The following is a 24381-nucleotide window of genomic DNA, read 5'->3' as shown; positions in this document are numbered from 1 at the left end:
AGGAAGCTGAAGTACAAGAATCACTTGATACCAGGACTTCGAGGTTGCAGTGAGCTATGATGTGTCACTGCACTCCAGCCTGTACAATAGAGCAAGACCCTGACTTTAAAAAAATTAAAAAGTTAAAAAATATAGTGGTGGGGTAGGCATAGGGTAGACTTTTCATTCCAAAAGGGAGAAAAAGGAAAGAAGAAACGGGTGACAGGTCCGGAGCAAGTTTCATGAAATCTTAAGGCTGCAAAATAATTGTTTGGCTTGATGCTCTGCCTTCCAGAGAAGTGGAAGTGCTGCCTTCTAGACCCTCTGATGGGGTTGGTTACAATCCCTGGACTTCAATAGGTCCAGCCTTCATGAGCCATCTGGCCTGTTGAAAGCAAGGCAGTGGTCCACTCTTTTGTTGAACCAAGAAGGCATCCCAGATGATCTCTGAATTGCTTTTAGGGTCCTTCTTTGTCTTTAAGAGTAGCACACATTTGCAGCTGAGTTGCTCTGTGGTCCCATCCTGTAAAATCCAAAAGTATACCAGCCTTCCTTCATTTCTTCCCATCTACTATTTCTTCATTTCAAATTGACAGTTTTCCTGCTGGGGCGGTCCACATCCATACTAATCTTATCAAATGGTCATTTGGCCACACCCTTAGTGTTGTCTTGAACCGACTTTCATGTTCTTTTCCATATGGGTAGGTTGAGAATTTTCTGCATCTTTAAGTACTGGTTCCTTTTTGTTTAACAATTCTGTCTTTAAGTCATTCTCACTTCTTGTGTTTTATTTAAGTGATCTGGAGGACCCAGGCCACTCCTTCAGCAAATTGTTTAGAGGTTTCCTCAGCCAAATACCCAATTTCACTTGCAAATGCATATATCTTTGTAACTGGTAAATCTTTATGTTGGGTTACCTGTTTTTTCATGATAAAATAACCTTTCTTTTTATAGTAACACTTTTTGATTTAAAGTCTATTTTGCCTGGCATTAGTACAGTCACTCCAGCTTTTTTCTGACTGTTGTTTACATGGCATTTTTTATTTGTCCTTCTACTTTCCACCTGTTTGTATCTTTGAATCTAAAGTATATTTCTGTAGACAGCATATAGTTGGATTTCAAAAAAATCTAATCTGAATAATCTACCTTTTGATTGGATTATTTACTAACATTTAATACTATTATTTAATTGCTTGTTTTATTATTTTTTACAATTTTACTTTTTGTTTTCTATTCAATTTTTTTCAAACTTTGGAATATTCACATGTATGTAATAATGTATCTTAGAGATAGTACCCAAGACTAACATAAATTTATTTATGTTTCATGTATGCCTTATATACATAGTTTGAAGGTAATTTTATACAATATTTTTCATACTTTCGTGCATGAAACAAAGTTAGTGTACACTGATCCATTAGAATGCAAAGATGTCATATCTCCACCACCTATGTGGACAAATCTGTGGTGATTTGGCATTATCATCATTTCTGACTCTGAATTTACATGCTATGTCTTTTAAGGAAGCTAATAGAAAAAAGGGGAGAACAGGTATGAAGTGTCTATATATTTAATTTATTATATATACCCTCTTATTTACTCTGATTCTTCTTGTGGATTTGAGTTACCATATGGTGTTATTTCCTTCTCCAATATAGCTTTGTTCCCACCTGCCTCGTTGGTGCTGCTATTGTATATTTAACAATTCTGTACATTATACATTACAGGGCTAATGATACAATTAAATACCTGTTTAAAAAAATGATACATAATACATATACGTATTTTCAGGACATGTGATAATTTAATAAATTCACATAAAATTTATATATGATATCTGTCACCTTAAATACTTACCTTCTTTATGCTGGAAACCATTCAAACTATTCCCTTCTAGATATTTTGAAATATGCAATAGATGATTATAAACTACAGTCACCCTACTGATCTATTGAACACTAGGTCTTACTACTTCTAGGTCTTATTTCTTATATCTAACTGTATATTTGTACCCATTAATCAACCCTTTTAATCACTCTCTCCCCCTGCCCTTTCCAGCCTCTGGTAACCACCAGTCTACTTTGTCTTTCGATGCATTCCACTTATTTAGCTCCCACATATGAATGAGCACATGAGATATGTGTCTTTCTGTGCTCAGCTTATTTTACTTAACATGATGAACTCTTGTTACATCCATGCTGCTCCAAATGTCATGATTCCATTCTTTTTACAGTTGGATAATCCATTGTGTATGTAAACCACATTTTTTTAAATCCGTTCTTCCACGGATGGATACTTAGGTTGATTCCATATCTTGGCTATTATGAATCATTCTGCAATAAACATAGGAGTACAGCTATGTCTTCAGTACATTGATTTTTTTTTTTTCTTTTAGATATATACTCAGTGGTGGAGTTGCTGGATAAAATGGTAATTTTATTATTTTTGAGGCACCTCCATATAGTTTTCTGCGGTGACTCTACTTATTTACATCCCCACCAACAGTGTACAAGGGTTCCCTTTTCTCCACATCCTTGCTAGCATTTGCTATTCTTTGTCTTTTTTATAAAAGCTATATTAATTGGGATGAGATGATGTCTCACTTTGGTTTTGGTTTGCATTTCTTTGAAAATCAGTGATTTATTTTCTCATATACTTGTTGGCAATTTGTATGTCTTTTGAGAAATATTTATTCAGGTCTTTTGCCCACTTTTAAATTGGATTTTCTGTGGCATATTTTTTTCATTTGCTGTTGAATTAAGCTCTTTATATATTCTTATTATTAATCTTTTGTCAGATTGATAGTTTGTACATCTTTTCTCCCATTCTGTGACTTGTTTCTTCACTTTATTGTTTCCTTTGTTATGTAGACTGTTTTTAGCTTGATATAATTCCAGTGATCTATTTTTGCTTTGGTTGCAGTGCTTTTGAGGTCTTACACAAAAAATCTTACTCAGACCAACGTTTTGAAGCATTTCCCCAATGTTTTCTTCTAGTAGTTTCATAGTTTCAGGTCTTAGATTTAAGTCTTTAATTCATTTTGATTTGATTTTCTTTAATATGGTAAGAGATAGTGGTATAGTTTTATTCTTCTGCAAGCTGGATGTTCTTTATCCAATTTTCCCAGCACCATTTATTGAAGAGACTGTTCCCATTGTGTGTTCATGGTGACCTTGTTGAAAATGAGTTAGCTGTAAATGTGTGGATTTATATCTGGGTTCTCTGTTCCATTGCTCTGTGTGTCTGTTTTTATGCAAGTATCATGCTGATTTGATTATTGTAGCTTTGTAGTATATTTTGAAGTCAGGTAATGTGAGGCCTCCAGCCTTATTTTTGCTCAAAATTGCTTTGGCTATCCAGGGTCTTTTGTGGTTCCATGTAAATTTTAGGATTTTTTTTTTCTGTGAAGAATCTCATTGTTATTTTGATAGGGATTATGTTGAACTTGTAAATTAGTTTGGGCAGTATTGTCATTTTAACAATATTGTGGCTGGGAGCAATGGCTCACACCTGTAATCCCAGCACTTTGGGAGGCTGAGGCGGGCGGATCATGAGGTCAAGAGATTGAGACCATCCTGGCCAACATGGTGAAACCGTGTCTCTACTAAAAAATAGAAAAATTAGCTGAGTGTGGTGGTGCACGTCTTTAGTCCCAGCTACTCAGGAGGCTGAGGCAGGAGAATTGCTTGAACCCAGGAGGCGGAGATTGCAGTGAGCCGAGATTGTGTCACTGCACTCCAGCCTGGCGCCTGGCGACAGAGCAAGACTCTGTCTCAAAACAAAACAAAACAATATTGTTCCGATTTATGTGCATGGAATATTTTTCCATTTTTATGTCCTCTTTAACTTATTTCATAACCATTTTATAGTTTTTCCTGTTTAGGTCTTTCACTTTAGTTAAATTGACTTCTACGTATTTTATATTCTTTGTAGCTATTGTAAATTGAATTGCTTTCTTGATTTCTTTTTTAGATTGTTTGCTCTTGGAATATATAAATGCTACTGATTTTTGTATGTTGATTTTGTATCCTACAGTTTTACTGAATGTATCAGTTCTAACAAGTTTTCAGTGGAGTTTTTAGGTTTCTTTCAGAATAGGATTATGTCTTCTGTGAACAAAGGAAATTTGATTTCTTTTTCTCCAATTTGGTTGCCATTTATTTCTCTTTCTTGCCTAATTGCTGTTGCCAGGACTTCCAATATCATGTTGAGTAACAGTAGTGAGAGTAGACATCCTTGTCTTGTTCCAGATTTTAGAGGAAAGGCTGTTAATTTTTTCCCATTTTGTGGGATATTAGTTGTGGGTTTGTCATATGGCCTTTATTATTTTGAGATATGTTCCTTTATCCAGTTTGTTAAGGGTTTTTGTTATAAGAATATGTTAAATTTTATCAAATGCTTTTAAAGCATCTGTTAAAATGATCATATGGTTTTTCTTCTTGGTTCTGTTGTGATCTGTCATGTTGATCAATTTGTGTATGTTGAACCATCCTTGCATCCCTAGGATGTGAATCCCACTTGATGATGGTGAATGATTTTTTTAATGTGTTGTTGAATTCGGTTTGCTAGTATTTTATTGAGCATTTTGGCATCTATGTTAATGGGTGATATTGGTGCATAGTTTTCCTTTGTGTCCTTATTGTGTTTTGATATCAGGATAATGCTGTCTCGTAGAATGAATTTGAAGTATTTCTTCCTTTTCAATTTTTTTTGAAGAGTTTGAGAAGAATTGGCATTAGTTCTTTAAATGTTTCGTAGAATTTAGCAGTGAAGCCATCAGGTTCTGAGCTTTACTTTGATGGGAGATGTAATTACATCTTCAGTCTTGTTACTTGTCACTGGTTTGTTTAGGTTTTATTTTTCTTTATTTTTCCTTTTCTCCTCTTCTCTGCTCTTTTCTCTTTCCTTTTAATTTCTTTTCTTTTTTCTTTTTCTTTCTTCCTACAGGATCTCTCTGTTTCCGAGGCTGGAGTACAGTGGTACAGTCATAGCTCACTGCAGCTTTAAATGCTGGGGTTCAAATGATACTCCCATTTCAGCCTCCCAAGTATTTGGGACCACAGGCACATGTCCAGCTAGTTTTTAAATTTTGTGCAGAGACAGAGTTTCACTATGTTGCCTAGGCTGGTCTTAAACCCCTAGCCGTAAATGATCCTCCTGCCTTGGCCTCTCAAAGTGCTGGGATTACAGGCATGAGCCACTGCACCCAGCCTGTTCAAGTTTTCTATCTCTTTTGATTTAATCATAGTAAATTGTATATGTCCAGGAATTTATCCATTTCTTCTAGGTTTTCTAATTTGTTGGCATATAGTTGTTGATAATCATCTCTAATAATTATTTGTATTTCTTGTGGTCTCAGTTGTTGTCACCCTTTTTACTTCTGATTTTGTTTATTCAGATCTTTTTTTTCCTTAGTCCTGCTGACTAAAAATTGTCCATTTTTGTTTATCTTTTGAAAAACCCCTCTTTTTGCATCATTGATCTTTTGTATTGCTTTTTAAGTCTGAATTTTATTTATTTCTGCTCTGATATATTATTTCATTCCTTCGATTAATTTTGGATTTGGCTTATTCTTTTCTAGTTCCTTAAGGTATGCATTATTAGATCTTTTTAAAGTCTACTTTTTTGATACAGGTGTTTATTGCTATAAACTTCTCTTTTAGTACTGCTTTTGTTGTATCCCATAGATTTTAGTATTTTGTAGTTCCACTTTCATTTGCTTCAAGAAATTTTAAATTTTCTTCTTAATTTCTTCATTGGCTAATTGGTCATTTTGGAACATGTTGTTTAATTTCCATATTTTTGTGTAGTTTCCAAAGTTCTTCCTTTCTTTGGTTTCTAGTTTCATTTCATTGTAGTCAGAGAAGATAATTTATATGATTTCTGCTTTTTTGAAATTGTTTAGACTTTTTGTGGCCTAAGATATGGCCTATTCTGAAGAATATTTCATGTATTGATGAAAAGAATGTGTATACTTCAGCAGTTGAGCGAAATGTTCTGTAAATGACAGGCCTCTTTGATCTAGTGTGTAGTTTAAATCTGATGTGGTTGTTGTTGTTGTTTTTCTGTCTGGAAGTCCCTTTTTTTTTTTTTTTAAAGTCCCTTACTTTTACTATATTGCAGGATACCCCTCACTTTAAGTCTGTTAATGTTTGTTTTATATACTTAAGATCTCTCTGGTGTTGAGTACATAAATATTTATAATTATTATATCCACTTGCCTAGTTGACCCCATTATCATTATTCATTGAACTTCTTTATTTGCAGGCTGCTCATAGTCTACTTATCTGATATAAGTATAGATACTCTGTTCTACTTTGGTTTACAGTTGCATGGAATATCTTTATCCCTTCACTTTCAGTCTCCTGTGCATCTTTGTAGGTCAGGTGGGTTTCTTGTAGATAGCATATATTTGGATATTTGGATCTTGTTTGTTTGTTTGTTTATTTTCCCCCATTCAGCTACTCTGTGCTCTTTAATTGAAGAAGTGAGTTCATTTGCATTTAGGGTTATTATTTATAAGGTTGTTCTTACTAGTTCATCTTGTTGCTTATTTTCTGGTTGTTTTGTAACTGGTCTCTTCCTTTCTTACATCTTCCTTTCTGGTTAAGGGATTTTTCTCTGGTCATTTGTTTTAACTGATTGCTTTTTGTTTTTAGTGGGTCTATTATAGGTTTTTGCATTATGGTTACCATAAGACTTACAAAAAACGTCTTATAGATACAACAAGTTATATTACAGAGAGGTTAGAGAGTCTTTGTAATTTAGCTGTTGAGTATCTTTTTTTTACCCAGTAGGCCTGCCTCCTTTTAAGAACTAGATGGTGCCTTACACTCAGGTTTTTCTCAGCTCTAGTAAATAATTAGAACACCACCCATGTCGAATGGGAGAGGTACCAAATAGGTTATCCTGGCAGTGTGGGAAGACTGACTAGAGTTTTGTGCTTGGGAGACCTGTGGAATGAAGCTCCTACAGTGTGGTGTTGCTGAATAGCCACTCTGATTTGGTGTCTCCTTTGATTGTTACAGGGCAGTTTCCAGGATTAGGGAATGTAGTCCCATTTTACTCCATTGTCTCTGGCTGTTTCCAGGGATATTTCTCCCTTCAGATATTCCCAGTGCTTCCTATAGGTTGAGGCAGGGACAGGTCTCCTGTGAGGGAACCCAAGATGGTGGGAAAGCTGGTTGGCCACCTGAATCTCACTTTTTCCAGTGTAGAAACCATGAGCCACAGGAAAGTTTTCCACATGCTTGATGCTGGGCTGATTTGTTGGTGAAGCATCATGTGTAAGGAAATCTAATTCCCTCACTGTCTGCTCAGTTTTTTTTTCACTTCTCTGTGTCCTTGGGAACTGTCTCTCCTACATTATATATGCGTTCTGGTGATAATCTTGGTGCTACATATTTGTTTTGGAGTTTCTGTAGGGGTAGGGAGTGAAGCCAGCTTTTTTCTGTGTCACTGTCTTGGAACTGGCAGTTCATGTATTGGTGTAGAAAGGAGAAGTCAGTAATTATACTTTTAAATTACTTACATAATTACCTGTACCAGCACACTTTTGTTCGTTCTTTTTTATCCGTCATGGATTATTATTACTGCCTACTGTCATTTCAGCCTGATAAACTTCCTTTAGTGTTTCTTATAAAGCAGGTCTGCTAGCAATCAATTCTCTCAGCTTTTGTAATTGTGGGAATATCTTTATTTCACCTTCATTTTTGAAAGATAGTTTTGCTGGTATAAGAGTCTTGGTTGATAGGTTGTTGTTGTATTTTTTGTTTTTGTTTTTTTTGTTTTCACTTTTTCTACTTTGCGAATGTTGTCTTCTGCCTTTGGCCTCTAGAGTTTCTGATGAGAAGTCAGCTGTTAATCTCATTAGGATTCTGTTATATGTGATCAGTTGTTTTTCTCTTGCTGATGTAAATATTTTGTTTGTCTTTGGCTTTCAGCATTTTGACTTTGATGTGTCTGCATTAGATCTCTGTGTTTTTCCCCTTTGGAGTTTATTGAGCTTCTTGGATGTGTAGATATATACATACACACACACACACACACACACACACACACATATGCATATATACATGTGTGTATATATGTGTGTGTGTGTGTGTGTGTGTGTATTTATACAGTTTACAAATTTGGATAGTTTTACTTTCTTTAAAGTTTGTTTCTGTGCCTTTCTCACCTCTGCTTCTGATACTCCAGTTATTTATATGTTGGTGCACTTAATGGTATCCACATGTCTCTGATGCTCTGTTCATTTTTCAATTTTTTTCTTTCCTTATATTACATCTGTTACATGATGTCTATTAATTTATGTTCACATTTGCTGATATTTTCTTGGTTAAAATATCTACTGAGCCTTTCTAGTAAGTGTTTCATTTTATTTACTATACTTTTCAACCCTAGAATTTCCATTTGGTTATTTAAAATTATTTCTGTCTTTATTGATATTACTTATTTGATGAAACATTGTCATCGTAATTTCCGTTAACCTGTTAAGCGTGGTTTCATTTAGTTCTTTGAACATACTTGTAATAATTGCTTTGAAGTGTTAGTTTGCTTAGTCTACCATCTGTACCCCATTTAGAGGCAGCTTTTCTTTGTTTTTCTCTGTGTATTGATGACATCTTTATGGAGATTTTTTTTTTGTATGTCTCATAATTTTTTGTTGAAAACTGGATATTTTAGGTAACATAGTACCTTTGGATACTGATGCCTATTGTGGTTGTTTGTTTGGTTATTGACTTATCTGTTTAGTGACATAGCTGAACAAATTCTGTAAAGTCCAGTTTCCTCACGGTGTGTAGCTTCTGATATCCCTGCTCAGATTTTTCCCCATTGTTCTTAATCTCACCCTGACTACGTATGTGGCATTTCTGGGTTGGCATAGACTATGTACTGGTCACAGTTTCTGCTGAAGTTCCCTTAGATAGTCAGATTTTTACCCTTAAATGTTAAATGTGTGTGTGGCTTGGTGGCTGCTATTTTTTTTAGTTCAGGGAGTTTACATTGTTTTTTGGCCTTACATTTAGCCAGGTACTAGTAGCTTGGGAGTTTGTTCCTGAGAGGGCCCAGTCTTGCACATGTATACAGTATTGCAGATTGCCAGGGATGATAACGCTGTTTCATTTAACCCAGGCTTCATAGGAATTGGCCCTGGGTCAGAGTAGCTTCTGTTAAGTTGTGTTTGATCAGAAGTTGTAATTAAGACCCTTATGCCAGTGAAGTTTCTACTCTGTGTTGATGGGTATGTGTATAGCTCAGAGAATGTTTTCAAGACTGCCCCATGTCCTGCCCTGATCATTCCTGGGTAGATAACAGCTTAGTGTTTTTATACTGCTTTTCTGACTCCTCTATGATCTAAGAGGGCTCTTCTTGGCTGTCTCTGGTTCTCTGCAGTAAACTTCTACCTCCTCTGCCATTCTGCTTGTATTGGAGCTGCTAGCCTTTCTTAATTGTTTTTCATTAAGATCTCCACTGTTTTCTTCTTTTTTTTTTTTTTTTTGGGGGACGGAGTTTCGCTCTTGTTACCCAGGCTGGAGTGCAATGGCGCGATCTCGGCTCACCGCAACCTCCGCCTCCTGGGTTCAGGCAATTCTCCTGCCTCCGCCTCCTGAGTAGGTGGGATTACCGGCATATGCCACCATGCCCAGCTAATTTTTTGTATTTTTTTTAGTAGAGACGGGGTTTCGCTGTGTTGACCAGGATGGTCTCGATCTCCTGACCTCGTGATCCACCCGCCTCGGCCTCCCAAAGTGCTAGGATTACAGGCTTGAGCCACCGCGCCCGGCCCACTGTTTTCTTTATCTTTTTTTGAGACGGAGTGTAGTCTTGTCTCCGAGGCTGGAGTGCAGTGGCGAGATCTCAGCTCGCTGAAACCTCTGTTTCCTGGGTTCAAGCGATTCTCTTGTCTCAGCCTCCTGAGAAGCCATAGCTACAGATGCACACCACCACACCCGGCTAATTTTTTGTATTTTTAGTAGAGATGGGGTTTCACCATTTTGGCCACGCTGGTCTTGAACTGCTAGCCTCAGGTGACCTGCCTGCCTTAGCCTCCCAAAGTGCTGGGATTACAGGCGTGAGCCACTGCACCCGGCCCACAGTTTTCAACAGTGCCCTCAGGCATGGGGTCCTCCTCTCTGTTCCAAATAAAGTCAGTCCTCTCAGGTGGAAATGTAGAGCTCTTTGTCCTGACATCCTGTCTTTCCCCTTGAGCAAAATCTTCATGCCACTGCATCTGGAGCTGAAGGTGAGAGCCTTGTTTTCCCAGAGTAACTAACACTCTATTCTTAGAGTGGGCACTGGGGTTGTGGTAGCAGTCCTTGGTCATCTTAGCTGGCTGTTCCTGGCACAAAACCTCTACTCTGGGAGCAGGTTGGGGTGGTGGCAGTTAGGGCCAATATTCTCAGCCTGCTGCACATGGAATAGAACTTCCACCTTTTGAATGGGGGCTGGATAGGGGAAGAGAGACTGGTCCTCTCTATCACCTCTCTAGAACAGAACTTCTACATCTCTGGGCTAAAGGAGAGGAGAAACACCAGCAGCTTGGCCCTCCCAGGGTAAAACTAGCCACAGTCTGGAGCCTGAGGGAGAGGGAGTCCTCTGCCTGTCTTTTGGCTACATGTACCACGTAACAGAGACCTGGTAGGATGTGGGGAATGGTGCACTTTGTAACTCAAATGCCACAGACTCTAACTTGTTCTAAGATTTAGTAAATTTTCTTGAATGAATGTTTCTCCACTTTCTGTATGCCCTCACCACACTTTCCAGAGACTTTAAACGTTTGTTTTTTAAAAAACAATTTTCAGCAGTTTTTAATTTTTAATTAATTAATTGATTTTTGTGAGACAGGGTCCTGGTCTGTTGCCCAAGCTGGAGTGCAGTGGTATGATCTTAGCTTACTGCAGCTTCAAACTCCTAGGCTCTAGTAGTCTTTCCATCTCTGCCTCTCAAGTGGCTAGGACTACAAGCACGCATTAGCATACCTGAGTACTTTTTATTTTATTATTTTGTAGAGATGGAGTCTCACTATGTTGTCTAGGCTTGCCTCAAACTCCTGGCCTCATGTAGTCCTCCTTTCTCAGCCTCACAAAGCCCTGGGATTACAGGTGTGAGCCACCATGCCCAGCTTACTGGTTTTTAAAATGTGATTTCGCCGGTTCCACTGAGCTCCTTCTGTCATTCTGGAAGTTCTTGTTCATTTTTAAGCTTTTAAGATCAGGTTTGGGATCTTCTTTATATATAGAGGCAAGGAAGTTTTTATTACCAAATATGATTTCGTCAAGATATTCTACTCATGCTAACAAAATAAATTATACTGTGTTGTAGTCTAAAATTTATATCAGAAAACTTGAAACCAGTCTGGAAGGCAGCATTATTTTCCTCATATAGACCAGGATTTTGACTTTAAACTCATTTTCTGCACAGCTTTTCAATTTGTTGATCCAGACTGACTATTCCCAGGCTCTGTAAATAAAGATTCTCTTTGTAACAGATAACATTACAGACAGGCTCTATCAGCGTATCCATTGGCCTTGAAACTTTACAGAATGCTTTGCCACTTTGTACTAGATTTTTTTTCCTTCCCTACTTGCTTCCAATTATAAACAGGAAAATCAGACAGAATATGTCATTGTGACTGAACAAGTTCATTTATCTAACAGTACTTCATGACAGATAACTAGTGCATATTCTTTTTATTATCTATAAATGTGTCCTAGCCTAGAGCCATTATTACTAGGGTTGCAATATTTTAAAGTATTAATTTAAATTTGACTTAACTCTTTGAGTGTAATTATGCAAAATGGCCATTTCTTTGGAGAGAAAACCTACTGTAGAAAATTGTAATGTTTAATCTTATAAAATCCATCTTTTCAAAGAAAGCCAGAGCATCAGTGAAGCAGAGCAATTAAATTAAATGTTAACAACATAGGAGAGGAGAAATAACTGTCCTTGTGTGAAAATTAGGCAGTGGGGCTTGGTAACTTCGGGAAGAACTGATGCTCAGGAGGCCTTGGGTGTTTCTTTGATCTTCTCTGTACTACTGCTGGCTATGATTCTAGGCAAAAAAATTGTATTATTCTCTGCTTTGTTTTTCTTCCTGACTTTAATTGGAAAAGAATCATTTATCTCTTCTGCACATTAAGTTGTGGAGGGAAAAAATAGTGTAAATTGATAAGGAATTTTATAAGATTTGAAATCCTTCAGGAATGTTCAGTACAATGATATCTGTCTATAGTGCTGTCCTCTCTAAAACTGTGACAAATATAAGATGGGTCTGTCCTAGGTCCCACTGAAAGCTATTTGTAACAGAAAGGTCTGAGAAGATGTTGCTGAAACGCTTTCATTTATAACCTGGCCTAAAGCAAAGTCTTAGGGAAGGTGTTTTATAGCAGAGCACACATGTTACATGTATGCTGTATAAAGGGAATTTTTCTATTTTCCATTCTCTTTTCTAATAGAGAAAAGGTAGAACTCATAAGACAAATATTTTTCTTAACTATTAGCTCCGATCTCATTCTTCCAAATTTTCTGGTTATTTTCAGAAGAAAAACTAAATTTAGGTCGCATTTACTTTCTTTCTGTCTTTCTCACAGTTAAATGGCCAAATGAAATGAACATTAATAGAAGGAAGCAGCAGGAATTGTGAATAGGTTACTGGACAGTTGATCTTAAAATTTCAATCATTGTCTTTATTATGTGGTTAAAATATATAAGGTAAATAGTGGGTCCTAAACCAGAAGCCTTTGATCCTGGGGTATTCTATTTTTCATTTCTTAGAAACTAGTCAAATTTAAAACATGAAGGAAAAAATGGGAAATAATCATAAAGCATTGCTTGAATTTCCAAACATACATAAAAAATAACAAACCCGGCCAGGGTCGGTGGCTCACGCCTGTAATCCCAGCATTTTGGGAGGCCGAGGCAGGCAGATCACGAGGTCAAGAGATCAGGACCACCCTGGCCAACATGGTGAAACCCTGTCTCTACTAAAAATACAAAACAATTAGCTGAACGTGGTGGTGCACACCTTTAGTCCCAGCTACGAGGGACGCTGAGCAGGAGAATTGCTTGAACCTGGGAGTTGGAGTTTGCAGTGAGCCAAGATCATGCCACTGCACTCTAGCCTGGTGACAGAATGAGACTCTGTCTCAAAAAAACAACAACAACAACAACAAAAAAAACCCTTCATTGAGCTCAGGCACTGTACTTGGTACTTTACTGCATTGTCTCATTCATTTATAACAATAACCTAATGAGGAAGGAGTCTGTCATTTTTCATTTTGTGATGAGCCAACTGTGGCCTAGACAAGGTAATAGAAACTTATTCCAGGTTACTACAGCTTCTAAAAATAGAATGGACATTTTAAATGATGAAATTAAAAGGCAAATATTTTCTAAATTACCCAGTAGCACATATTCTTTGTTAAAAAAGAAATCAATGATACAGGAAATCAAATTTGTAACAAATCATCAATAACTCTCTATGTTTTTATATGTGTATAATTATACACATGCAAACAAAGAGTGAGAGAGAGAAAGAGAACTGAAAGATATGCAGTGAAATGATAGCATTGGTTAACCCTGGAGAAGAAAGGTGAGAGGTACCAGGAATGGAAGTGATGGTTAAAAAAGTCTTTAGCTTTATTTTGAATGTTCTGATTTTTTGCAAGGAGAATATTTTTATGTAGTAGTTGTATAAAGTTAATAATTTTAAAACCCTTAAAGAATGAGGACAGGAAGTCAAATTCCAGATTGAGTTTAATTTTCTTTGACCAGCCTCTTTGTCTCCCCTCTAGAGAATTTCTTCATTACAATACCCAACCAAGAATGTTTAAAACTTTTCAAAGATAACGCATACTTGTGTTAATTGGTATAGTTAAAATTATGGACTCATTGACAGTGAAGTGTAAGATGGTATATGATGGTGGCTAAGTGCATAGATCCTGAAACTAGGATGTCTGGGTTTACATCTTGACTTCCTCTTCATATGACCTCTCTATGCCTTCCTTTCCTCATTTATAAATTTGTGTTACTGGTAGTACCTATCTCTAGGTTGTTGTGAGACCTAAATGAGTTAACATCTGTATAGTACTTAGAACAGTAGTTGGCACGTAGTAAGTCATATAAAGGTTACTATTATTATTTTATCCTGACACTTAGAAAAAATGATGGTAAATTATTATATATATCCAGACTTTTTTCCATGTATGTGTGTAAACATTTACATACACACACTTACACAGACACACACATACATTCACAGTGCTAAGTATATTTTTATTAAAATTGGATTATGCTGTTTCTATTTTTTGTAATCTTTTACACTCAACACCATATAAATATCTTTTTGGCCGGGTGCGGTGGCTCATGTCTGTAATTCCAGCACTTTGGGATGCTGAGGCGGGCAGATCACAAGGTCAGGAGATCGAGACCATCCAAGATCATCCTGGGTAATACGGTGAAACCCCATCTCTACTAAAAATACAAAAAATTAGCCGAGTGTGGTGGTATGCACCTGTAGTTTCAGCTACTGGGGAGGCTGAGGCAGGAGAATTGCTTGAACCTGGGAGGTGGAGGTTGCAATGAGCCGAGATCCCGCCACTGCACTCCAGCCTGGGCAACAGAGTGAGACACCATCTCAAGAAAGAAAAAAAAAAATCTTTCTATGCCATTGAATGAAATAATGACTGTTTAAAATTAAAATTCCATGCATTTGGTCTTAACTAGTGTGATGGCATGGATCCTTTTGACCAAATACATGAACATAAGATAAAATTGAAATTGCTTAGGGCTGTGCTTAAAACCTGAAGTGCTTATTGATGTTGACATAGCTTATTTGAATGATTGAATAGATATTGACATATTCTACCTAAGATTATTATTATTTGCCTAAATTGTTAAGCAATGATGTTCAACATTTTAAATGTTTACCTTCAGAGCCAATATGCAAGACAGAAAGCTGTTTTTAAAGTGTCACGGATGGAAAGACACTTGAATACCACTCTTTGTAAAGAAGTAAAATGATCTGTAAAAAGTATACTTGTTATTAATAGAATTATTTGTTTTCCTTCACCTCTTTCTGGCTTTTCAGGAGATGTTTCACCAAGCAGAAGAATTCTTATCTAAAACAACAAACAATGAAGTGGATGACATGGACACGTCAGATACCCAGTGGGGCTGGTTTTACTTGGCAGAATGTGGGAAGTGGCACATGTTTCAGGTATCTCCTTTCTTTGAATTTAGCAGAAGTGTTTCTGATTCACTTAGCATCACCTTGCTGATATATGTAAAATGAGTATAAATATAGAACTTGAAGTCAAACCTTAAGGAAATCAAATCGTTTAACTAAAAGAAAAGTTAGAAATTCTTCTAGTCCTTTTCCTTTTCTTTTTCCCAGGTTTTCACAATCATGTATTTAGAAGAAACAGTATGTGTTTACTGTTGTACAGAGGGTGAATGTGACAGAGAGTTGCATAGTGTCAGTACATCTGAGCAACTCCAAGTTTGATTTGGTGAACAAAGAGAAAGGGAAGAACAAATCCATATTAAACACTCCTGTATGCCAGGTATTATGTTAGGTGTTGTGCATTTATTTTCCCCCTTATCCTCACAATAACTTGGAAGCAGATGTTAATATTCTGTCTTACAGTCAAGGAAAGTAAAACTCAGAAAAGAAAGTTGACATAATTTGTCAAGGGTCACACAGCTAGTTAAACTGAGATTTGAATCCGTACTCAAAACCTGTAGTCTTTTTTTAACTCTACTAAACTATACATAAAGATTTAATTTGAGCCACTTAGAAAGTATAATTATTGGAATACTCTGTAAAAATTGTAATTATCTGGAAAAGACTATATCCAGTTATTGAACGGAACTATAACCAGTTGTTTCTTCACTGGAGATCCTTAAATCATTTTCAGTATGCTGGCTTACTTGTGATCCTCCCTGTGTGTTGGGAACTAGAACAGGTGATTAGTAAATTTCCCTTGTCTCTCCATTCCCTGTCTCTATGACCACAGTACCACCTCTGTGGGAAAGTCATTAATGTGAACAGCTGGTAAATGAAACTTTCTGGTTTGTCTTAAAGCCGGATACCAACAGTCAGTGTTCAGTTAGCAGTGAAGATATCGAAAAAAGCTTCAAAGCAAACCCTTGTGGCTCCATTTCTTTTACTACTTCCAAATTCAGCTACAAGATAGACTTTGCAGGTATGTTTTTTTCCCTAATAGTTGTGTGTTTTTAGTATACTGATATGATAAAATCTTCACCTCTGAAGGTCAGGATTAGTTGATATATTTGCAAACAGTGAAGTATGTCTTTTTTGTTACATACAAAAATACCTCTATAAAACTTCCAAGTTTTAAGATCTTGAGCAACATTACCTTTTATAAAAGGTGTGTTTATATGTTTATATATATTAATGTATGTGAAGATTGTCATATATTTTAAGTGCATTTGATGCTTGCCTTCTAAGGAATGCAAAACACTGTATCAGTTGTTTTATTCAATGTCCCAGCAGTCTTTTGAAATAGGTAAGAACCTTTTTACTTTAATGATCAAATTGAGATGTTAAGTGAGAAAGTCATAGGTAGCTGGCAATAGTTTCAAGAACAAGTTTTAGCTGAATGGCCTTTCTCTTGGTGTCTTTGCCAGAAAATGATTTCTTTAATAGACATTGCCTTCTGCCATTTTCTGATTTATTTGGCTCTCTCACAGATTAGCCAGATAATCTGGAAGTCAGCCCACTTTGGATTTCATCTGTGATATATATGGACATGTTTTGGGGTATCCAATGAAAAACCTGATGAACCGAGCTCCTCAAGTTTCAAGTTGTTGGTTTCAGCTATTTATTGCTTAGAGGCAAACAAGACCTAAATGGGAGGCTTTCTTAGTAAAAGTGCATTTTGGTTGCTACACAGCTTAATCCTTTAGCTGCTCTTTCCTAGTTCCTGTGAGTAGTGTGTTTATGACAGTGTTGGTAGTGTATTATGGCTGGGTAGTATGGTGAAACGTTACAAAATTCCGTTGGGTGAACCAAGGCCCAGAAACAGTGAAGGAGATTTGTCCAGTAAGGGGTTGATGCAACCAAATATGTAATAATTATTATCCCACCAAAGTTGTTTTTCTTGCTTTTTTTTTTTTAATTATCAAGAGTTAAAAACCATTAGGGCCGAGTGCGGTGGCTCACACCTATAATCCCAGCACTTTGGGAGGCCAAGCAGGCAGATCACAAGGTGAAGAGATCGAGACCATCCTGGCTAACATGGTGAAACCGCATCTTTACTAAAAATACAAAACTTAGCTGGGTGTGGTGGCATGTGCCTGTAGTCCCAGCTACTTGGGAGGCTAAGGCAGGAGAATCGCCTGAACCCAAGAGGCAGAGGTTGCAGTGAGCTGAGATCGTACCACCATATTCCAGCCTGGTGACAGAGCGAGACTCTGTCTCAAAAACAAACAAACAAACCCATAGCTTTTAAAGCAAGATTTAAGAGGCCCTGACATTTGTCCCTTTGCTGCAGTCTAGGCAGAAGGTGTCTGGTAGGCATTTTTAGCCATGTGTACAAGTGTTGTTTTTGAGGCAGAATTGAAACAGAGTGATATGCACAGATACCAGGCCTCATGTAGAGGGTGAAATGTATCAAAGGATTTGGTGAATAATTCAGCAAGCCACATGTTTCTGAAAGGTATCTTTTAGTAGACTACACTTTTTGGAAACTTGCTCTCAGAAAATAGAGCTTATTAAAAATATTGTTATTGAGGAATAGAAGTTACATATACTAATAACTTGAGTTCCCCAACCCTCTGTGTAATGATCCTGTTTTAAAGATGTAGGTATTAGCATTTCCCATGTACTCTTTGCAGTTATAAGCTGCAGCCATTCTGCCGCTAGCTAACTCAGATTCTCTCTATAAAAATGGTAAAAAGTAAACTCAGAATGAGATGGTCCAAGGAGATGGCATCACAGGTCTTGCTCCATATGCTGAGGTGATCTTGCTTTTTCCCTGAACAGTGGTAAATCCAGTATGTGTAGAGTTTAGGAGAACACAGAAAGGACAGAACATGCTTTATACTAGCATTGGCCTGGATGGGTAAACCTATTCACTCTGAAATGGAATGACGTCAATTAGATGAAGATAAACTGATTAGAATCTTACATTAAGAATCACTACTTAACTTTGGAGAATGAAGAAATGGACCTGGTAAATATTGCCATGACTGAGGCATGGGTGAAAGAAGAACATGATAGCTTTAAGTGATTAGTCTCTTATCACTAGAATATTTTTATATAAGTAAGTTCTAGTACTGGGCCTAGCCAGGTTTTCAGTTTTTTCAGTTTAGGAGACAAATCAAGAAATGTAGAAGTTTTTTGAAATTCTGTGAGTTGTGCAAGTTTTATAATGGTGAAAATTTTATCATTTCCAAAATTTTTGGAGACATGAAAGTACATTTTCCTACTTAATAAGCCAACTACATTTAATACTGTAATTTCTCTCTTTCTAGTACTCTTAGCTTTCCTAAGTTTAGAACTCTCCTATTTTAGTGTTTGTTTAACCTAAGTGTGATACAGAAACGGAATAGACTATGCATACTGAGCATTGGATGAAATTAGCATCTTTTTATGTGTGCTTAGATCAAGCAATGAAGCTGTGCCTCCTTGAATAGCACCTTCACAACATGATACATAGCTGTATGGTTAAGTATTCATAATATACTATGCTTGCCAGCTACTCCCAAAGCATCATGATTCCTGATCATCACATAGCGTGGCTACTAATCTTCATGACACTTTATAGCACAGTGTGTTTTTATGACTTATCTAGTATCTTGTCTTTGTATACAGAAATGAAGCAAATGAATCTCACCACTGGAAAGCAGCGCTTAATAAAAAGAGCCCCCTTTTCTATCAGTGCTTTCAGGTATGGTAAAGAGAATAGGTGTAGAAAGAGTGGGGTTTCTCTTTCTTACTGTTGGACAGAAAAAGAAATAGACTGAAAGTGTTTTGGTAGGTCATTTAATAATACTGATCTTTTAAATATTAAAACTCATTTGTTGACAAAACAGCAACATTATTATTTTCTCTAAGTGCTTCCTTTCCTGTTATCCTTTTCTTTTCTTCTTGTATATTTTTTTAATTTTTTAGAACACTTCGCATGATAGTTACAAAATGCATGGCCTCTACTCTAAATTCATAAAATAACTCACTGAGATAAGTTTGAATTGTTAACTTGGAAATACTCTCTCAGAGCCATACAATTATTGAGGCAATAAGTCCTAGGTATTGTCCACTTTGTTTCCACCCCCATTGATCTCCATTGGTCAACTCCTAGAAGTAATTTCAAATTTGTAGAGACTAAAGGAGACCTAAGGAAGATGGTGGAACAATGGCCAACAGTACTGCTTTCTGTTTCCTGGAAATTGGTTACAAATTTTCTTTTTTGCTTGCTCTGGCCATAAGTAGTCTGAAAAAGGAGGTATAAATGTTAGAAGACAATAAATATTCATTATTCATGTGAATGGACTTGAAGGAAAAAATCTTAAAGCATATCTCCTATTTTCTACAATTATTCCTCAAGCAAGTATTGAAATTCTTTTTGTTCAAATAAGTTAAAATGAAACTGAAAAAAAAAAAAAAAAGGTAGCACGTGAATTGCAGAGAATGCCTGTTGGCTACTTCCAAGGAGATTTTTGAAAGGACTAAAGAAAAGAAATATTTTAAGTTTCTTCAGTTTGTTTCTTAAGACTTTTGGTTTTATTTTAGCATTTATTTTGGTTTTATTTTAGCATCATGATTTAAAAGTTATTCCAAGTACTTATATAGTGAATGAATAGTACTTCTATGGAATATAGAGAATAGTACTTTTTTATTAGCTGCATCATATTCACATTCTTTAGTACAAAGAATATAATAAAAGAATTACTTATCTTCAGAAAGTATTTAATCTGGGAGAAAGAATGAAAAATGAGACATAATAATGGAAGATGTTATTGTAATTGTACATTATATCTGCTATGCTTTGGTGGAGGCAAAAAGCACATGATGGGATCAAACACTTTGTTCTGTCACAGACTGTACAAACCATAGAACAAAGACAGGACAAGGCGAGGATTAAGCAGAATGGAAGGCTATAAACAAGATAATAATAAAAGGAGAGGACTGTTTAGGTAAGATACAATAGGGTGTTGAAGGTCAGTCAATAGGTGCTGATATAGAAATACTTATTTACTGTGGGAATACAGTGAGCATTTATTACATGCAAGGTAAACAATACATGCTTCCTATTGGCAAAGAGTTATTTAAGGCTGTTGGCTGCATAAAAACTAAAAAAAAAAAAAAAAAAAATTTGGTCATAGCTAAAAGATACTTTAGGCCAAGTATGTTTTAGATATTTTTTTTCCCCTCACAAAAAATTGGGAAAATATTTTAATTAATTGTTATAGTTGAAGGGCTATTCTTCATATTACATGAAGCACCTTTAGGACTCTAAATAGAAAATCAACATGGGCAAATAATTTGAACAGTTCATACAACCTCACTCATAATCAGAGAAAAACAAATTAATACCAGACTGATTTTTACTATCAGAGTGACTAAAATTCAAAAGTTTGATAACATACCTTTTTGGAGTGATTGTGGGAAGATAGGCGTTTTCTGTATTTCTGGTGCAGATGTCAGTAGGCACGTTCAAAGACAGCCAATTGGTTGGTATCTTAAAATCATGAAAAAATATATTCTTTGACTCAGAAATTCTATTTGAAATATGTTATTTTACACATAAGTGGACATAGAACATGACAGATGAACAAATATGTTTTTCCAACATTCTTTTTTTGTTTTTGAGATGGAGTCTCACTCTGTCGCCCAGGCTGCAGTGCAGTGGCACCACCTCGGCTCACTGAAACCTCTGCCTCCTGGGTTCAAGCGAGTCTCCTGTCTCAGCCTCCAAAGTAGTTAGGATTACAGATGCACGCTGCAATGCCTGGCTAATATTTTGTATTTCCGTAGAGACAGCGTTTTACTGTGTTGCCTAGGCTGGTCTTGAATTCCTGAGCTCAGGTAATCCACCTGCCTCAGCCTCCCAAAGTGTTGGGTTTACAGGCATGAGTCACTGTGCCCGGCCAGCATTCTTAATACAATAGCAAAAAGTTGGAGACAAGCTAAATATCATTAGGGGACTAATTAAATAAATTATGGCATATCCATACAGTGGAATTCTGTGCATCTGTAAAATAGAAGGCATTCACTCATTCAGTACTTATTGAGTGTATACTGTATGCCAGGCTCTGTTGTAAGCACTAGGAATAATGCCTATTGAATATTGTGTATTAAATAAAATCAAAACTCCTCAACCATTCATTCAGTGTTCTCCAAGATATAACTGAAACCTGAACTTTTCTCTGTTAATTGCCCACTATTCTCTCCAACAGCTCACTAACTTCAAGGGTTATTAGCACAGTCAATCAGTGAATCTTAAAAACTATCAAACATCTTCAAGCCACTGGATGTGAATACAGAAAAAAGCTAGGTACTATTACAGAAAGATCTCTAAGAGTCTATGAAGCAAAAAAACCCCAAAAAAACAGGTGCAATAAATGTATGCTTTATGCTACCATTTGTGTGAGGAAAAAGCTTGGCTTGTATTAACCTAAAGAAGCTCTGGAAGAATACCCAAGAGACTAAAATAATAATTACCAGGAGTTGAGGCAAAAAGTGAGGCTGGGGACTGGAGTGGGAGGAAAACTCACTGTGTATTTCTTTATACATATTAATTTTTAAATAACATATTTGATTTTTTCATTAAAATAAATTGAAAAAAGTAAACTGAAGATCGGTTTGAAATTTATTAATTTCTTTAGTAAGCTGTAGTCATTGGAGAGGATTGGTGTGTCCTTTTCAGCCTTTTGCTATTAAATCCCGCAATGTCACTGTGTTTTTCTGTATTCACATCCAATGCCTTGAACATGTTTTGATAGTTTTTAAGATTTGCTGACTGACTGTGCTAATAACCCTCAAAGTTAGTGGACTGTTGGAGAGAGTAGAGGGCAATTAACAGAGAAGGGTTTAGGTTTGAGTTAGATCTTGGAGAACATCGAAAAAATGGTTGAGGAGTTTTGATTTTATTCAACAGGCAATATAAACATGTTTCAGCCTTTTGTTTTCATCAGAAATGTGTCTTTATTTTTAATTTCTTTGTCCAAAATCTTCTTTACATTTTAAAGAAATTTTGGAAATTTCAAAAAAACAAGATAGAACTAAGCAACTGTTTTTGAAATTTGGATGATATACAGGGTTGGATATTTTCCATCAAAAGTTCACTATTTAGCACCTAGAAAGTAGCAGACATAGACATTCAATAATATTTAAATAAAGAAACCAAAGGCTATATTTAATTGCATTTATCACAATACCCTGAAAATGAAAATTAAGCTTTGAAGAAAGGCCAAATTCTTGACAATCATGATAATCAGCTTCTGATATTTTGTTTTGTCTTTTGCTATTTCAAGTTATATCTGTGAAAATGAGGCTATCCCTATGCCACCACACTGGGAGAATGTGAATACTCAAGTACCGTATCAGGTAAGAGCAGAACTGACCAAATATACCATGAAAGAAACTGGAAAGGATTGCAATAAAGCTATGCAAACTTATTTTTCCAGCTTATTACTCTGCACAATCAAACACATGAATATAATGAAGTTGCCAATCTCTTTGGGAAAACAATGGATCGTAACCGAATCAAAAGAATTCAGAGAATTCAAAACCTAGATTTGTGGGAGTTCTTTTGCAGGTGAGATGATTTCTAATCTGAACCTTCTCCTTACTGCTAAGTCTTTTATGACTAAAATATAAATATTGAATTGTATTACTTTTCAGTGGTATAGACATGCTGTTTTTCTCTTGCCATATTTTGACCTAGTCTCAGGGCTCTTGTTCAGCATTCTCAGGGAGTGAAATAGCTGCTCTGTAACTTTGCTTGTAGCATTGTAATGTGAGAAGCTCCCTCCTTTCAAGATTTCGAGCTGTGCATCTTGGTTGAAATCAGCATTACAGAGGAGTCTGGGAGCTGTTTAGCTTTGTTGATATGACTTACTTGGCTTAGCCTTATATTAGAAGTCTGCGCGCAAACACTGTTTTGTTTTGTTTTGAACAGTCATTCTTGCCAATAGCCTTTTGTCCGTTTTATTTTAAAGAATACTTTAAAACGTAACTTCAAATTTCCTGCTTAGCCTAAAGTTTATTTTTTAGTGTTAATCTCAATTCCCTAGTAGATTTAATTTGGAAATGACCTATTGTGTGACTCATCATTCACTTAACTGAAAATAAAGTCCATTAAAGAAAGCTTAAGGTATTAAAAGTATTATCCAAATTAGCCAGTTCTGCCATATTTTTATGACCTGTAAAAAATTAAAATAAGTGATTCTCTGAAATATTTTTAATTAACATTTGTAGATGAGATTTGATTTCTAATATTTTTAAATATAAGCTGACTTTGAACATTCTATTCAGAGAAATTGCAAATAAACACAAAGTAGAGTCTAATATAATTAGCCTCATGTATCCATCATCCTGGTTCAACATCTGTCAAGATTTGCCACCATAAACTGTCTCCTTTTTTGTTACTGTTGCTAGAGTATTTTAAAGCAAACCCAGACCATAACTCATTTCATTTCTATATACTTAAGAATCGGGCTGACTTTTGTTTGGTAATGATACATGGAATTCTTTCATGCTTCTGACTGACTAGTTAATATGGCCTGTGTACATTCTAGGTTTATTCATAGTTTATGGTAAATAAGGGGCTTTCAGCTTGTGTTCTTTATAGTATTGGGTCTATTGACCAAACCAGCTTTTATTTCTGACAATAACCGAGTTTAACTGAGTTTAAAAGTTGAATTTAGTTCTTGTTTAGATGATTCTTTTATAGAGGAAGACAGAAGCCTCTGCCTCCTTTGACTTTATTTTCTCAGTGAATAAAGTATGTTTTCTAAACTAGTCTGATGAAAACTTAATTCATTATTCTTCATCAGCCCTTTGAAGTGGCGATCAAATTGATCTCCCTCATTACTTGAGTCCTCAATTAAATCATAGTGGTAAAAATGTACCAGTGATTCCCGAGAACATTTTATACTAAGAATTTCACTGGAAAAAGTTTTACTCTGGTGATGCCCTTCATGGTTTTATGTAATGTCAGCCTATAGAAATCTGTGATGGTAAATGAACCTGTCACCTGCCATGACAGTACAAAATACGGAGTCTCATTATAAGGGCAGCCTGTCATTTTAACATCTTCCTGAAGAACTAAAATAACTTGGGTCTGTCTCACTGTCACATAACCTATGACTCACCGTATAGGTAGTCAGTCCTACATGAGTCCATCTGGCATCAGTTTTCACATTGCCTAG

At 36.1% G+C, this 24381-nt stretch overlaps 1 protein-coding gene across 9 annotated transcripts in view; it reads left to right on the top strand.

Moving 5' to 3' along the window:
• Positions 1-24381, top strand: part of PARP11 (poly(ADP-ribose) polymerase family member 11) — a 45117-nt gene that overhangs the window by 12181 nt on the left and 8555 nt on the right. For 4 of the 9 annotated variants that reach the window (XM_032254499.1, XM_032254501.1, XM_032254502.1 and 1 more), the window contains 5 exons: positions 15071-15199; positions 16067-16187; positions 18821-18896; positions 22483-22555; positions 22636-22766. In XM_032254499.1, coding sequence (XP_032110390.1) covers positions 15071-15199; positions 16067-16187; positions 18821-18896; positions 22483-22555; positions 22636-22766 — 530 coding nt within the window. Of the gene's footprint in view, positions 1-12670; positions 12694-15070; positions 15200-16066; positions 16188-18820; positions 18897-22482; positions 22556-22635; positions 22767-24381 lie in introns of those variants that run through there. The other 5 variants (XM_032254506.1, XM_032254504.1, XM_032254507.1 and 2 more) reach the window with 2 other exon arrangements.

This window comes from Sapajus apella, unplaced genomic scaffold (assembly GCF_009761245.1).
Source record: "Sapajus apella isolate SASKATOON/1434 unplaced genomic scaffold, GSC_monkey_1.0 scaffold86, whole genome shotgun sequence".
NCBI lineage: Eukaryota > Metazoa > Chordata > Mammalia > Primates > Cebidae > Sapajus > Sapajus apella.
The sequence above is the reverse complement of the archived record's forward strand: the minus strand, read 5'-3'. Positions and strand labels throughout refer to the sequence as shown.